At 36.9% G+C, this 13,063-nt stretch overlaps 2 protein-coding genes across 3 annotated transcripts in view; both read left to right on the plus strand.

The window, feature by feature from the left end:
* The window catches only part of LOC129417648 (spectrin beta chain, erythrocytic), a 36,280-nt gene extending 30,486 nt beyond the window's left edge, over positions 1 to 5,794 (plus strand). For both annotated transcript variants that reach the window (XM_055172467.2, XM_055172468.2), the window contains 4 exons: positions 1,338 to 1,594; positions 3,648 to 3,821; positions 3,918 to 3,960; positions 4,074 to 5,794. In XM_055172467.2, the coding sequence (XP_055028442.2) occupies positions 1,338 to 1,594; positions 3,648 to 3,821; positions 3,918 to 3,960; positions 4,074 to 4,262 (663 nt within the window). In that variant the 3' untranslated portion in view covers positions 4,263 to 5,794. The remainder of the gene's footprint in view (positions 1 to 1,337; positions 1,595 to 3,647; positions 3,822 to 3,917; positions 3,961 to 4,073) is intronic.
* A 476-nt stretch (positions 5,795 to 6,270) lies between these two features.
* The window catches only part of LOC141362548 (protein Daple-like), a 102,061-nt gene continuing 95,268 nt past the window's right edge, over positions 6,271 to 13,063 (plus strand). The window contains exons 1-2 of the mRNA XM_073864788.1: positions 6,271 to 6,719; positions 7,563 to 7,663. Of these exons, the coding sequence (XP_073720889.1) occupies positions 6,660 to 6,719; positions 7,563 to 7,663 (161 nt within the window). The 5' untranslated portion in view covers positions 6,271 to 6,659. The remainder of the gene's footprint in view (positions 6,720 to 7,562; positions 7,664 to 13,063) is intronic.

A 13,063-nucleotide genomic window follows, 5' to 3' on the forward strand; every position in this document is an offset into this window, starting at 1 on the left:
TTGATTTTTACCGTTTTGTAATCCATTCAGCCGATCTCCAGATCTGGGACTGCCACTGATTAGACCATTTAGCATCGCGCTCAAAAATAACCAAAAGTTTTGATACTCTTTTCTGTAGTTACATCGTGTACTAAGACCGACAGCAAATTAAAAGTTGCGATTTTCTAGACAGATATGGCTAGGAACTATACTCTCATTTTGCCGTAATAATCAAGGACTTTGCTGCCGTAACATGGCTGCAGGATATTACGCAGCAGCCGAAAACAGTCCCCTTTGTGACTTTCCATAGCAGGAGACCATTGCACCTCCTGCATCCATGTTAGGGCAGCAAAGTCCTTGATTATTACACAGAATGAGAGTATAGTTCCTAGCCATATCTGCCTAGAAAATCACAACTTTTAATTTTCTGTCGGTCTTAGTACACGATATAACTACAGAAGAGTCAAGCTTTTAAATAGGAAAAATATCCAAACTCTTTGGTTATTTTTGAGCGTGATGCTAAATGGTCTACTCTAATCAGATTCAATGGATTATGATAAGCTATGCTAAAAGTGGTAGCGCCAGACCCGGAGATCTGCTGAATAGATTCCAAAATGGTAAAAATCAAATGTTTAACTCTAGGGGAGCTGTAAAATAAGTATATTTTCAAATAAAGTTAAATGTCCCTTTAAAGGTATAGTTCACCCATAAAAAATATTCTGCCATAATTTACTCACTCTCATGTTTTTACAAACCTGTATACATTTCTTTGTTCTGCTGAAGACATGGAATATATTTGTAATGAAGCCGGAAACAAAAGCACCATTGACTTCCATAGTAGGAAAAATACTGCTATGGAAGTCAATGGTGCTCAAAATATCTTCATTTGTGTTTAACAGAACAAAGGGATAAGTAACATGAGGGTAAGTAAATGATAAAAGAATTTTCACTACTATATCTTTAATTTTTTTCAGTTCTTCATATTATACTAACTTATACCACGGGTCTGTTGAATGCTGCATTCTGATTTGCTGAGAAATGTTCTATGGGTGTTGATTATTTTTCTGTAAACCGCACACCTAGTTGTCAAATGTCTTAAAATAGGCACCAGAGCAATGTTTGTGGTAACCGTGGTATAAGCGGAATTATTGACTCCGGTCCTTTATTATTTTCTTATAATTCAATGGCCCGTCGTCAATAATTCCTTACATGATCAGTGCAGAAAAACTGTACATTTTCATGTTAGCGAGTGCAAAACAGCACATAGTACCTAAAAATATAATTAATAACATATAATTTATAACATATGTGTTATGATTTTCTGAATTTTCTAAACCCTATGCTTGTATGGTCTTTAGTCTGGAATTGGAGTAATAGAGCCTAGTTCCTTTGGAGTTGATGGCACAGCAGGGGAATCTACTGTACCACTGGTGTCAGAGACACAAGAAAGTGGCTCGCAAGAACTAGACCCTTCTACATCCATTCAGGTCACCAAAGAAACAGAAGAGGCTTCCACACTTCCCACTATAACCTTAGAAGTTCCGCCAGCCCTGCTGGAGGGAACTTTAGCCCGAAAACATGAGATGGAGGGACCCAATAAAAAAGCATCCAACAGGTTAGATTCATGATTTCTCCCTTGTGAACGATTAAAGGTTACACTGACCATGTATGGCATAATAGATTAACACTGGGATTGGCTATATGAAATTAAAAACACTACAAATGTCACTGGAGGCCACATCACAAAACATGACGCCAAAACATTTGCATTTTATTATGGTAAACAAATCTTTAGTTAGTAGATTGTAAACTGATGTGAAACAGAAATGAGAGTTATAAATGTACACAGACAGTAAGTAGCGGTAGGCCTAGTATGTGGTCTTGACACCTGCATGCCATTAAAATTACATTAACATCCTCTATTCAGGCCTTTCAATATGAACCAGAGAGTAACAAATTATGAACAATACACAAAACATACAAATTAAAGATGATTAAAATAAAGATGATTTGAAAGGTAAAAAGATGGGAATGGGCAGTAAAACATTTTCACATGAAAAATTATAGTAAATACCATAGTATTTACTATACTTAACTGTACTAGTAATAGTTCGCGACAACCATTACCCATCATCGACCCACCACTATGCGCGAAACATAATGGTGGCTTCCACAACTTATGTATAACAGTATAAACGAGGATCGTTTTCATTTTAAAATGGCGTTTTAAAACGCAAATGCTCTAATGTAAACAGGGCCTTAAAATGAATATTACATGTTGGCAGTGTTGGGGGTAACGCATTACAAGTAACGCGCATTACGTAATAAGATTACTTTTCTGAAGTAACAAGTAAAGTAACGCATTACTTTATAAATGTACAGATTAATATTTGAGTAACTTTTTTTAAAAGTAATGCGAGTTACTTTTTAGTTTAATTAATTCAATTAAAAAATAAAATAATGTACTGAATTAAACCAAACATATTAACGTAGAATTACGCACTCTTATGTGCGTCTAAGCGGGAACAGTTTGAGTCAGAAACGGAGATGGCAGGCCAGAACTTGACATTTTTGCAATCATAAAAAATACCTGCAAGGCCTGAAAGAGATCAAGCCTCAGCCAAGTAAGAAAAAGTAACGCAAAAGTAACTTAAAAGTAATGTAAGCATTACTTTCCATGAAAAGTAACTAAGTAACGCAATTAGTTACTTTTTTGGGGAGTAACTTAAAGCTCACGTAACACACGCTGTTTCTGCATTTCTGATGTTAATCTGGAGTACCTATAATAGAGTAGTATTACATCCTTTATATCTCCGAAGAGTCTTTAGTTTAATCAGATTTATAAAAGAAAGATTGGCTTTACCAAATCTTTATGATAACATACAAAATAATGAAGAAGGAGGAGTTATACCGCGGGAGGAGCGAGTACGAGTCATGCAACACTATACAACACTTCTAACTTATGATTCACTACATGTTCGTGTCATTTATATATTATGCACGTGCCTATTTCCAACATAAGACAGAAGTCTTACTTACCGCATGCAAGTCGTGACCCGGTTGGGAAAATCCACAGCATCAAACACAAACCCAAAACTCCGCTGCTACCCCGGATAATAAACTATATCCATTGTTTTCATAAGGCTGGATTTCTTCTCCTTACATCCAAAAACACACTTCTTCATTCGTGCCATTGTTGAGTTTTGAAATTAAACAAAGCTGTGTGGCGTGATGAGATGTTTGCAAGTTTTAGCGTCTCCCGCTGATTGACGGGTGGGCGGGGTTTTCCGGGGGAAGTGCCCAAAACTTGTGCGAACTCTGGCGAAGTGCATTCGGCAAAGAAATACTCTGTAACACGCCCAACTGCTTTTTTGACACTTTGCCTACGTTTAGGATGAGGAAACAACTCTATAACTTTGTCAATAAGTCAGAATGCTTGAAATACCATTGAACCCCCCCCCCCCTTAATATTGTAATGCATTACTTTAAAAAGTAACTTTCCCCAACACTGCTGGCTGGGATTTTTTGAAGTAATGAAAAATAAATGTATGCGTTTCTATCAATGCATTTACTAGTAAAAGGCAAAAATAAAGTATTAAAGCATCCAAGTCTTCATAGTTGAGAACCTTTGAAGTAACAATCAAGTAAACTTTCACTTCTTGTTTTAGGTCTTGGTACAACCTTTACTGTGTGCTGAAACCTGGACAAATTTTTGCCTACAAGGATGCTAAGAGCTTTAGTCATGATGTTCTCTACCACGATAAGCCTCAATTGAGCCTCACTAATGCTTCATGCGAGGTGTTGACCAACTACAAGAAAAAGAAGCATGTTTTTAAACTGCGGTAAGATTTTTGGTTTATTTGAAAATAAAACTTAAATATTATGAGGTGTGTTACTGTATTGTTTATCCTCATTTAATTTTCCTGGTATACTCTCAGGCTTGGAGATGGAAGTGAGTATCTTTTCCAGTGTAAAGATGAGGTGAGTTATTGGTTGCTTATTCTAAAAAGTTAAGGATATAATTAATAAATAATACAAATAAGACAATATAATAACCTTTAATGATCAAATATGCTGTGTTTATGGTTCCACAGGAGGAGGTTCAGATTTGGACTAAAGCTATAGAGGAGGCTGTACAACCAATGACAGAGGAATCAGTAGCAGGGCCCTCAGGAGGAGTGAAGGCACAAACCCTACCACCACCTTCTTCCACTACTCCTGAGGTCCCATCTACCAAAAAGGACAAGGAGAAGAGGTTTAGTCTGTTCACTAAGAAGAAATAAAGAGTCCAAAGAATCCAGGGAGTACAGAAACCCTGGACAAATTGAATTGAACACATTTATAACACCAATTGTTTTTACATTATATTCATTTGTAAGGATTTAAGCTATATGAAATGTAGATTACACTGCTGCCTGTATCTAAGCTATTGAAGTGTTGCTAAACACATGTATTGCTCTTTATACTTTGTTGTATTTTCCTAAGCTAGTCACATACCGGATTTGATCAGTATACAAATAAAAGCACAGGAACCTGTTCCAATTCAACCAAAACCTATTTATAAGAAGAAGGGATTGCTTTTTGTCTTGATTTTTTTACGTGCTAAGCTTCTTCTAGGCATGCTTCAATGTGTATTATGACTAAACTATGCCTTGTTTTTCTAGTCTGCTTTACAAAAATGGTTGCAAATGTAATACTGTGCTCTTTGAAATAGGAACGTATAGGATTTTTAAAGAGATTGACAGCAGGAGGTATTGCAATCAAAGCGTTTGACACTGTACACTGTAACATTAACATGCAATATGTTCAGTGTGGTTTTAGATTGTCCAAAGTGTTGCAAAAGCTACTTTTCATTATGACAACTATAATATAAATAATAATATTATGAATATGTAGTATTATTAATGCTAATATATAATTAATAATGATACAATTATAAAGTACTGTCATACAGCTAAGGATAGTAAAAGTTGGGATGGCAGATAGTAGGCTCTTTTGAACCTCAGTAATGTTGAATGTTTATTTCAACGCATGTTTATGGGGTATGGTGCTACATAATTATTTGAAGTTTTACCCTCTCAAAACTCAGGTTTCCCAGTATAGTGTTAACATATTTTATACCCTCAAACTAAAAAAAACATGTCTCACATTCATCACATGTAAGGTTGGTAAGTGATGTCTAATAAAATCCTGTAGTCAACAAAACCCGTGTAACATCAACAGATATAGCATGGCATGCAAATAATGACAGAAAGTAATACAAGGAAGGGAAAAGAAATTTGAAATTACACATAAAGCGTCCAAAATATATTGCACTGACCGGAAAACCATTGCAATAAACTACTTAAAATTTTAGTGTAAAACTTTATTCAATAAAAATAAAAGAACGCAAATCACATTTATGAACGGAATAGATTATTTGAATGCATTGCCTAATCTAAGCTGACTAGTATTAAAGGGGCCCTGTTACCAAAATCTTACAGTAGTTCCCTTCAGCAACTGCAAATAGTGTGCATGTTGCAGTACATGGACAAGTAGATAGTGTTGGGTTTTTGTTTATGACTGCTAAAAAAAACCAAATCCTGTTATTCATGTGTTATGAGGGTCAGTTTTTTTTTTGCCTACTGGACCTCCAGATCTCCATTTTCTTGCTTTAAAAGCACTGCAGTCTAAGTTGAATGAACTCTTTTAACTTCTGTTGTTCTTGTCTTGTCTCTTTTATAAATCTATGTTCAATGCAAAATCACAAAAAGTCGAAGGCAAAGTATGAATCATTTTACGAATATGAAAATCAATAAACTCTGTTTAAAGTAAACTTTGATTATATTTATTGACTTGAAAATTGCTATAATTAAACGATTTATGAATTATTTTGACAGCCTCGTTTACTTTAATGTCAAGGGGGTGCTAAACGGCATCTAAGATGATCATATTACTAGTCATTGTCGCTCTTATCCAGTAGAGCGCACTGCTGAGTAAAAAGCAGTTTTTTCTCAAACGTTCTTCATATGTAAACATTTATGTTAACAGCAATGTCCAGTATAAAACAATACAATGAAAAATAGTTTAAAAAACAGATACGGGACCACGGACAGGTTATTAAAATGTCTGAAAAAACGAACATTTCTACCTGTAGCCCTGCTGAGGGTGCCATCGAGCTGCGCGGATCAACTTCGGTTGTCCCGACAACGTTGGCTACGTCATTTTGAATAATTCCCGCACCTAGGTTTCTGCTATTGGTCAATTCTTCTCCACCGCCCTGTCAGATGCGCAGCTGATTGGCTGTTTGACATGTCAATCTTCTGCGCTTTTCTTGCGGGTACAGGTTGAATGCGCGGTTACAAAGTAACTCTAGTACTCGATGGGAGTGTATGTGAAGTTGAGCTTTAACCGCGCAGCCTGCATAGATTGCAGCGCTTCAAGTTGTTTTATCTCGTTTGTATCGTTCACTTTAGATTTTCCGGATTTCCACCTTGTTTAATTTTTTCCAATTGTTGGCCCAAAGGATTTCGTTTTGATTTCAGGAATGGAGTTGGCTCGTCATGCCCCCTGCATTGTTTCGCGGGGGACAGTAATGTGGAGTACATGAAGCCTTAATTTACTCAGACGGACTTTTCATATGCAGAATATCTTTTGGATTTAACTTTTTTGCGGGGATTTTTTGTCTAACGTTGTTCAAAATGGATATTACAGTGTCTGAGTTGATGTCTAACTTCATGGATTCGCCGCTTGTGGTTTGGGTAAGTTAAGTCACAAAAGACATGGTGGCACCTGCTTTTGTGTGTGTGCGCGCGCGTGAGTTTCTGTTTGCTTTAGTTCATTTAGCACATAGTGCAAACCTGTGAAATTATAATGTGTGGTAGGCTATGTGAATTATGGAAACAAACTAATATAGGATTTCCATGTAGCAAATGTGTTATATTTGAATTTGAATTTTGTATATATTAGACACTTTTAGGAAACGTTAAACATTTAAATGTAGTTAATTATTGTAATGTATCTGTCTAAGTGTCTTATCAGCCTATCTCTGCAATCTATCTGTATGGGGCCTACTGTATACAATGGTCTATCATCTGGTTACAGTTACATTATTTTTAATTGTACCTACCAAGACAACACAACTGTACGTTCTGTTTATGCACAAAATGTGTTGGTCCTGGCTGTACCAGGCATACAATGTTAGTCACCTGACAGGGTTTGGTAAAACCTTCAGAGGTTACCCTTACCTTGACCCTCTTTCGTGTTGGCTTTCCTTAGTTACCTTGGCTGCTTTTCCAACTCATACGTCACCATGTCAGCCCACATTAGAAAATCATCAACACTCCTCTTGTCATATTGGAGTTCGCTTTAAATAACAATTTAAAGACAAGCAAACATTTATATATTAATATATGGATCACTTTGTAAAATACACTTATACTTCTATTTGCTGTTATAAACATGTGCCTAAGCTAACAAGTTTCATTTAGCCAAGCGTGTTAAAATTCACTCTGTAGTTGTGTTCTGAATCAGAAGGTTTGGTTTGCAGCGGTGCAGCTGTGCTTGTATCCTGTCTTGATCTTACAATTTTTTTTTATTTACAGGTCAAGACATTTGGACCGCTCGGGTCTACTTCAGAAGACAAGCTTTCCATGTTCATGGATTTAGTGGATGGTGTTTTTCTCTATAAGATCATGACACACATGTGAGTGATATACTGTAGACAGAAATGCTGTATGTGTTAGTGAATATGTGCTTTAATCTGGCAGCTGTTGTGTGGCCTATTTTTTTCATCAGAAACCACATCCTAACCTTTCGTGTCTGCTATCCAACTGTGCAGACTCTCTATGCGAATCTTAACGCTTCATTCGTTTTGTTTGTCTATTGTTATTAGTGCGTTAATGAAGACCCTTTGGCTGGGGGGGTGTCACCCGTTTTTTTTTCTGGGTCATTTTTGCGGAAATGAGTGAGCTTGCTAAAACTTTTTGGTGCTTTTGACTCAAAGTAAGGCCACGGAAGTTCTGGTTAGCTCATCTGTAACCTCAACCGAATGTAAAAAAAAAAAGAAACAGTTAAACAGGTGACTGTATGTGCCTTGCTCATAAACAAGGAAATTTTTACTATAAGAGCATTTGCATCATGCAAAGCAACTTGTACATCTTTTAACACCTAGAGTTTGTGCATCTATAATCAGCTATAAATCTACAGTTTCATATATGATTCTTGAGTTCTGAAACCTGCCACCTCAGTTTTGTCCTTTAACCTACTTTTACTCAAGCAGCCTACATGTCTTATATTTAGGGGGCTTAAAAGATAGCCCTCTTCATAGACAAAAGAAAATATTTTCTGGTGGCCGAGGGGGGAGGGAGGGGGTCTTTAATGTTTTATGGGACGATGATGTATGTATAAGCCTTAGACAGTCTTGTCAGTGACCTTGATAGATTGTTGTTTGTTGCGGTCATCTCACCATACAGTATTATGTCATGATGACTGAATAGTTGTCTTATACCATGTTCGCAACCAATTGTAGCTTAATGTGATGTATATCCAATTGAAACAAGATATTTGTTGAGATTGTAGACTTTATTTGTCAGGAATTAATTGAAAAGTAAGCAGTCCAGAACAACACTTAAATGTAAGTTGAAGTCCGTTATTGAGAGCTACTACTCTGCTTGAAACCTAAGTGGCCTTTGTGATGTCAACTAAGATGGGAGGTGGTTTTAGATGTGCATTGAGTTATTAAATTTTGATGAAAGAGACTTGGGTGGAAATAGTGTGTGTTGATGAATCATGCACAATATATTAAATAGAAAACAGGAAAATAAGATGGATTTATAAATAGGGTCAATATTAATTTCGTCTTGACCTTAAAGGTCACCTAAAATGGCAATTTTTCAAGAGGTAATATTAGTCTCGGGTGTCCCCAGAATGTCCATGTGAAGTTTTAGTTCCAAACACCCTATAGATCATTTATTAAACCATGTTGAAAAGGCCCATTTTTGGGTGTGCATGAAAAAGTGCTGTTTTTGTGTGTGTCCATGTAAAGTCAATCTTGAAAATAGTATCTAAACACATTATAAATGTTGGAAGTGTATTGCTGAAGCACGCCAGAAAGACTGTAAACTGTGTAGTACTGAGTTGCAGTGATAGATTGTTACACAGTTTTTCACCATTTCTGAGTTCGGGATTTTTTAGGCGGGACTAAAACAGTGGCTCGATGATGCACTTGTGCCACCATGTATGACCCAGCCCCTAATACGTGAGCATCCTTTCAGGTTGTAACACTATTTAAAGGTAAGAGCGACTGCAGCTTTCCTGCGACTGAGGGTTTCGCACTGACAGCGGACATGCCCCACTGCTTGAGAGCAGAGATAGATTTTGATAACTTATTTTTAGTGATGCACCGATGTATCGGCCACCGATATTTATTGGCTGATTTTTGATGAATTTGAAACCATCGGCAAAACCACAAAAAAGCCAATACCGATTGTTTATTAATTAACCGCATAAAGGCAATGAGTTGCAATTAAAATGATTTATCTGGTGTGCACTTAAAGGAGTAGTCCAGTTTAAAGATGGGGACCATTTGACTTTTCATAGTAGAAAAAAATACTATGGTAAAGTCAATGGGCCCCATCTTTAAAGTGGACTACTCCTTTAAGCACCGACAGAAAACCTTTGTTGAGCTGGCTCAAATGTCTTGGACAATAAAATAAACAGACTGCACTTAAGTGGGGGAAAAGAAGTCCAACTTTTTTTCGAAGTAGCAATATTTATACTGTTTAAAGCAATAGCACTGTCCGGCATTATTTATGTTTATTAAAGAAATCCATTATATGTAAAAAAAAGAGTTAATGTTTGAAGGTTGTCATGTTGTCTTATTATATTAGTTTTAGCTTAATTTGTGCCTCTCTTATTATGTTGGTCAGTTGAATATTAATTAGATCCAATCCATGTTCGGTAAAAATAATTTGATGCAGAAGTAAACTACCTAATAGACCAACTGTATAGTATTGTATACAAGTGTTTAATATCGGTATTGGCCAGAAGTTGTCTGTTTAAATCGGTATCGGCCCAAAAAAATCCTATCGGTGCATCCCTACTTATTTTATTTACTAAAAAAATACCCTCTTGTGGCACTCATTCGCAGATGATGTCATTTAGACGGCTTGGACGGGAGCATTCGTCAACTCTGCCCCCTCTAACTGTCAATCTGCTGCCAGTTCTATTTCTAAAATAAATGCATACTTTTCTATATCCAATCAAAGCACCGTTAAAAAATCCACAATCCAAATCCACAAGCCACACCACTATTTTCCTCGCATGATTCTGTTTTACTTAGAAATGCATCACAACACGGAAGTAAAGTCGATCGCGACTAGGTTCATGGGGACTTTAAAGGAACACACCGACACTTTGGGATTTTAGCTTATTTACCTCATCCCAGAGGTAGTTAAGGATACGGTGAATAAGCTAAAATCCCGAAATGTCGGCGTGTTCTTTTAAATTCAAATTTAGATAGGAGTTAGATAAGTCCATACATACTCCTAACATCTCCATGCATCCCGCAACTCTGTCTGCACAAAGATGAAAAAGGTATGTATGGACTTATCTAACTCCTATCTAAATTTGAATTTAAAAGAACACGCCGACATTTTGGGATTTTAGCTTATTCACCGTATCCCCATACGGTGAATAAGCTAAAATCCCAAAATTTCGTCGTGTTCTTTTAAATTCAAATGTGCTGCTGCTTTCCTCCACGTTCACTGTTATCTATTTCTGACACCATACACTGTGTTAATAAGACATTCACCTTACTTAAACATGTGATAATGAATTATGTATAGAATATATAAATAGAAATTATGACATGTCTGTGGTCTCTGGACTGTTGTGGGCAGGGCCTGCCCAATATGATTATCATTACAGGCTGGTTGTGGGCAACTTTCCGATCTCTATCGTAAAGCCAACAATGAAGTGACTTAAACTGCAATTCATCGACTGGCCACTAGATGCTGGGTCAAAAAGGGAGTCAATTCCCATAGAGCCCCATGTTAAAATGCCCAACTTTACAGCAGAAATAAACAGCCTGGTGCAAAAAGTGGTTTTGGTCTATATAGCCAATTTTGCCCTTCGTGACAGCTGTGGGGTGGTGAATTTTTTATAATTCATCTGTTAAAATTATATTAAGCCTTAAAGTTCTGCATAATTAAGGGCGTGGCCACTTGTGTGACAGGTGAACTGCCACTGCTGTCACTACCATCTAGCTAGGTGGGCGTGGTTTCACAACCAGCCAATTCAGCTTCACCCACATCCTGTCTCTTAACCCATTTTCGGTTATCCGCGAGTGATGCAAAGGCAAGCCCCGGCAACTATTGGCTTCAAAAAAGCTCTTCACAAACCTGTGGGTGACGTCACAAACACTTTGTCCATATTTTTTTGTCTATGGTACACACAATTATGTTTAAACGGCTTATAAAAGTGAATTTCTCATGCTAGGCGACCTTTAAAGAGTAGTTTGCCCAGAAATGAAGAAATGTGTCTGCACATCCTGGCCGTTTTTTCTGTACAATAAACGTTTTGGTGATCATTTATTGTCAAACTCTCAAAGGACAAAAAAGCATCTTAAAAAAAGTCTTAACTGTACTGAATATTCAGTATGTTGAAACCACTGTGCAAAATATAATATAACTTGTGTTAATAGATTAAACTTGAACTTTCAGTTTAAGGTTTGTATGTAGACTGAATTCTGGTTGGGGTTAGTTATTTAAGAAAGCCCCCATATCTGTCTAAAGGTGTCCAGTGTGTTTCAACTGAACCATCACAAATGAGTGGAGATGTGGAATGCTAAGGGTTATGTACACACAGCTCTTGCTTTCTCTTTACCCATGTTCTCTTATAATGTGCCAAAACACGCTTGTGGCAAACCAATATCCTTGCCAGTGTGCATCAGGTATGCTATAAACAAAATTTAGGATTAGCAAGTATGTTCACACGCTAACAATTTCCCATCTGGCAGATGTCCTCTGTATGATCCCTATCTGTCTTTCCTTAACTTTACCCAAACAATCATTGTTTTTCTAGCCATACTGTCAGTTGCAATATCTATGGTTGTAAAACGGACCCATAAAAGTAAAGCTTAAAGCAGTGCTGTTGCCTTTATTGCAATAGAAAACAGTTCAGGCAGACAGTAAAGGGAAAAGAAAACTGACCCTGATCTTTTGAGATTCTTTCACTAGCAAGCAGAAATTGTGGGCCAAGCTGGCACAATTTGCATGCCATTCTCACAAAACAAATGTAAATGAGGGTCGGACAAACCGAGTCTATGTAGGACCTTCATACTGTCTGCGCCAGGATCCTCCCCTGAGCGTCACTGAACCCGCTGGCTTTGGTCTTTGTATCCAAAGGTCTAATTCTGTGATAAGTAAATCTTATTGCTATTTGCGTCAGATAAGTTCAGGAAGTTTTAAGCGGTTGAAAGGAATTGGTCTGGACACCAATCTGTATGCAAAGTAACGTTGCAAAGCCATCAAAGGAATGCACAGCTTTCTCTACATTTATTGTCATACACACTAGCTCTACTCCAAAATGTATCTGTCTTACTACATAGACACCTGGGGGCGTATTACAGAAAAGTCCTAACTTTAAAATCTTATCTTAACTGTTTGGTAGCCGTGGTAATTTCAGTTAGGACCTCATTTAAGACAAAAGCTATTACAGAATGATGTTCCTAAATGCATTATCTTATCTTAACTGCAGATAGGAAAGTGGTATTACAGAAGCATCCTAACTTGACAAAACATCCTAAAAACGGTCTTAACTTTAGGGTAACCTCACAGGTGTCCTAACTTAAAACTTTAATGAGAGCCAGCTGAAACAATCACATTATGATAGAGCTGCGGGAGAATGATATTACATTTTTAACAAAGTGGAGGATGAAAAACATCAATGTTTGTTTTTGGATTACTCTTTGAATGTTTTTTACCTTCACACATTCACATAATCACAATGTTTCTCACTAGTGGAGCGATCTTTCAATTTCTGTCATCCCTCATTATTAAAAAACAGTTATCTTATCCGTGAACACTTGATGGGATTATAGTGA

This window comes from Misgurnus anguillicaudatus, unplaced genomic scaffold (assembly GCF_027580225.2).
Source record: "Misgurnus anguillicaudatus unplaced genomic scaffold, ASM2758022v2 HiC_scaffold_28, whole genome shotgun sequence".
Classification (NCBI taxonomy): domain Eukaryota; kingdom Metazoa; phylum Chordata; class Actinopteri; order Cypriniformes; family Cobitidae; genus Misgurnus; species Misgurnus anguillicaudatus.